This window comes from Vigna unguiculata, chromosome 11, assembly GCF_004118075.2.
Source record: "Vigna unguiculata cultivar IT97K-499-35 chromosome 11, ASM411807v1, whole genome shotgun sequence".
In the NCBI taxonomy this organism is placed as follows: Eukaryota; Viridiplantae; Streptophyta; class Magnoliopsida; order Fabales; family Fabaceae; genus Vigna; species Vigna unguiculata.
In genome coordinates this window covers 7,669,348-7,672,812 of record NC_040289.1, presented here as the reverse complement: position 1 = coordinate 7,672,812, position 3,465 = coordinate 7,669,348, and the positions used below count along the sequence as shown (strand labels likewise).

The 3,465-nt window shown below is 29.6% G+C and overlaps 1 protein-coding gene across 1 annotated transcript; it reads left to right on the top strand.

Moving 5' to 3' along the window:
• The first annotated feature begins 373 nt into the window (after positions 1-373).
• Positions 374-1,207, top strand: LOC114170144 (uncharacterized mitochondrial protein AtMg00810-like). The gene has a single exon (XM_028055629.1). It carries the CDS (start codon positions 374-376, stop codon positions 1,205-1,207), a length of 834 nt encoding a protein of 277 aa, XP_027911430.1.
• The last annotated feature ends 2,258 nt before the right edge of the window (positions 1,208-3,465 follow it).

The window sequence follows — 3,465 nt, the reverse complement described above, 5'->3', positions numbered from 1 at the left end:
ACCAGAATCTTATGAAGACACCTCCTACTATGAACATTGGCAGCAAGCCATGAAAGAAGAGTTAATAGCCCTGGAATAGAATGGAACTTGGACAATAAGCCATTTACCTAAAGGAAAGCACGTTGTTGGATGTAAATGGGTATACAAGGTGAAGTATAAGGCTGACAGATCTATAGAACGCTACAAAGCGCGTCTAGTGGAAAAAGGTTACACACAAAAAGAAGGGTTAGATTATCTACACACCTTTTCACCTGTGGAAAAAATAACAACTATTAGGTTGCTTCTATCCTAGGCTTCCATACATAATTGGCATTTAAAACAGTTGGATGTAAACAATGCTTTCTTACATGGCAATTTAGAAGAAGAAGTTTACATGCAATTACCACCAGGCTTTAACTGTGATGATAAAAATCGTGTTTGCCACCTACATAAATCTTTGTATGGCCTTAAACAAGCTAGTAGACAATGGTATTCCAAACTTTCAGAATTTCTATGTTCACATGGTTATAAACAATCCTTTGCTGACCATTCCTTGTATCTCAAATTTAATAATTCACACATCACTGCCCTTCTTATATATGTTGATGATGTAATATTGGCTGGAGATGATATTGTTGAAATCAATTCAATTACTAATCTTCTAGATCATACGTTTAAGATTAAAAATCTGGGAAACTTGACATATTTTCTTGGCTTTGAAGTTGCAAGAAGCAGCAAAGGAATACAACTGTGTCAACGAAAGTACACTACTGATATTTTGAGTGAAGCTGGGATGCTTGGTTCTGCCCCTACATCAACACCCATGAATTTCTCTAGACACAAAAACACAGAAACAGGGGAACTTCTCTCATATCCAGCACCCTTTCGAAGGTTGATAGGCTGTCTTATCTATCTTACTCATACAAGGCCAGATATCACTTTTGTTGTGCATCATTTAAGTCAATTCATTGCTGCACCTACAAGTCTACACCATCGAGCTTCCATGCAGATTCTTCGTTATCTAAAACAACATCCTGGACAGGGGGTTTTCTTCGACTCCACCAGCAACCTACAATTAAAGGCCTTTTGTGATTCAGATTGGGCTGGATGCCCCGAGACCAGAAGATTTGTTACTAGTTATATAATTTATATTGGTAACTCTCCCATTTGTTGGAAATCAAGAAAGCAACAAACTGTTTCAAGAAGTTCCTCCGAGGCTGAATACTAGTGGCTCCACCACCTTATGCAAGATCTTAAAGTCAATCACCAGCAACCTTCCCTTCCGTACTGTGATAGTCTTTTAGCCATACAGATTGCATCAAATCAGGTCTTCCACAAAAGAACCAAGCATATAGAGACAGATTGCCATTTAATTAGAGAAAAGGTCAAACAAGGTCTCATCAAGCTTCTTCACATCAACACCCATCACCAACAAGCTGATATTCTAACCAAGGCTCTTCCTCCAGCTCTTTTCAACACTCTTATATCCAAGCTGTGCCTGCTTTATATCTATGCCCAGCTTGAGGGGGGCTGTCAGAATAATAAAAATAATGGTCAGAGTCACATTGCTCAGCCTAAAGATCACATAACCAATGACCAGTCTGTTAAAACTGATTTTACGCATTCTGTTATTCCTTACATCACTTAGTCTTTGTATATATGTTTGTCTTCCTTTCCAAAAAGTTAATCAATAAGACTCTTTTAGTATCTTTTTCACACAATCAATTTTGTCTCTCTCTCTCTCTCTCTCTCTCTTTCCCTCTTTCTTGTGCTTATTGTCTTCTTTCCCATGGTTTCTGCAATCCCGTTCAATCCTATTTAATCCTGATCAATCTCGTTCGATTGTTCTTCCACTCTGCATCAATTTCATTTTTCATATGGAATACAGGTTTATTAAGAAGATGGAAACTATAGTTATTGTGTGATCCTGAAAGGTGATTAGCTAATTTTCAAACCACAACATTAAACATACAAAAGGTGCTAGCTGAGGGGGTGAACACATCAAATTGGGGAGAGGAGGGATGATTTTATAATATATTAATATCTCAAACAAACTTTGTAGAATCCTGTAGACATTTAACAAATGTTGTTTGCAGTTGAGGACATTTCACTTCTATCAATTCGCTAAGTCCCAGAGCAGCCTGCTCCCTCAATTCAGCAGATCCGCTTATCAGACCCTACATACCAAAGGTAAAACTTGCACACTAATTATGTTTTTCACATGTTTTTGTTTTGTTCGCAAATTATGATATCAAAGTGATGTATAATTAAAAAATAATTATTACTTTAATAATTATAAAATTATTAATTTGAATTATCGTGGATAATTTAATTGAATTGAAGTTGTGAAATGTATATTTATATACTTGTTTTCCATAATTTCTCACTGTTTATCTTTGCAAAATTGTTCAACACCACTGTCCACGATAATTCAAATTAATAATTTTATAATTATTAAAGTAATAATTATTTTTTTAATTATACATCTCTTTCGTATCATATTTTGTTTTTTTAATTTTATCATCTTAAATATTATTTTTTAAATTTAAATATATATTTATAATAAAAAAATTATTTTCAATTTTATTATTTTAGTAACTAGTTTTCTTAATTTAAATAATTACTCATTATAAAAGAATTTTTATTCTTTTATTATATTAGTAACTACATTTTTAAATTTAAATATTTACTCAAAATAAAAATTATTATGAACTTAATATTACTTAATATTTTTTTATTTTAAAAACTAAAATTTATTATATATATATATATATATATATATATATATATATATATATAAATAAATTAAATAACTAAATACACCTTCTTTCTTTTTTCAATGATATAGTTTTAATTACTATTTTTAAAATTTAAATAATTTATAGATATTTTTTAATGTGTATACATAGTCACAATTGATATTATTATTATTATTATTATTATTATTATTATTATTATTATTATTAGTAATAATAATAATAATAATTAAAATAATAATAATTTAAAGATGGACTACTTTATTAAGCGGGGTCTCTACGTCTCTAACATCACAATATTTTAGAAAGTTTATGATAAGAAAAAAAAAATTTAAAATAATTTCTATATCTTTCAGATATAATTCATCCAGTTATAAAAGATGTAGTTGCAATAAATTATAGGCACAAATAAATTATTTCATTTTAATAAGTTTCCCTATAATATTATTAATTTATTTATTTTAATGTATTAGAAAATATAAAATAATTAAATATTTTTAAACTTATTCTAATTTTACTCATCAGTTTATATTCCCATTTGTAATTCACATCTTCAGAATTTAAATAGTACTTTCTCTTACAAACTTTCTTTTTAGTTATCTTCTTTTATGGAATTTGATAGTAACTTTTCTTAAAAAAAGAATTTATTAATTAATACCCGAGTTGCAACAATTAAAAGGAAGATTGAAACAAATGAAAGAAAATAGTTGGAAGAAAAAGTATGAAAATA

What these genes read in the sequence shown, in the direction of transcription:
- LOC114170144 (XM_028055629.1), top strand. Translation starts at nt 374, where the DNA reads ATGCAATTACCACCAGGCTTTAACTGTGATGATAAAAATCGTGTTTGC.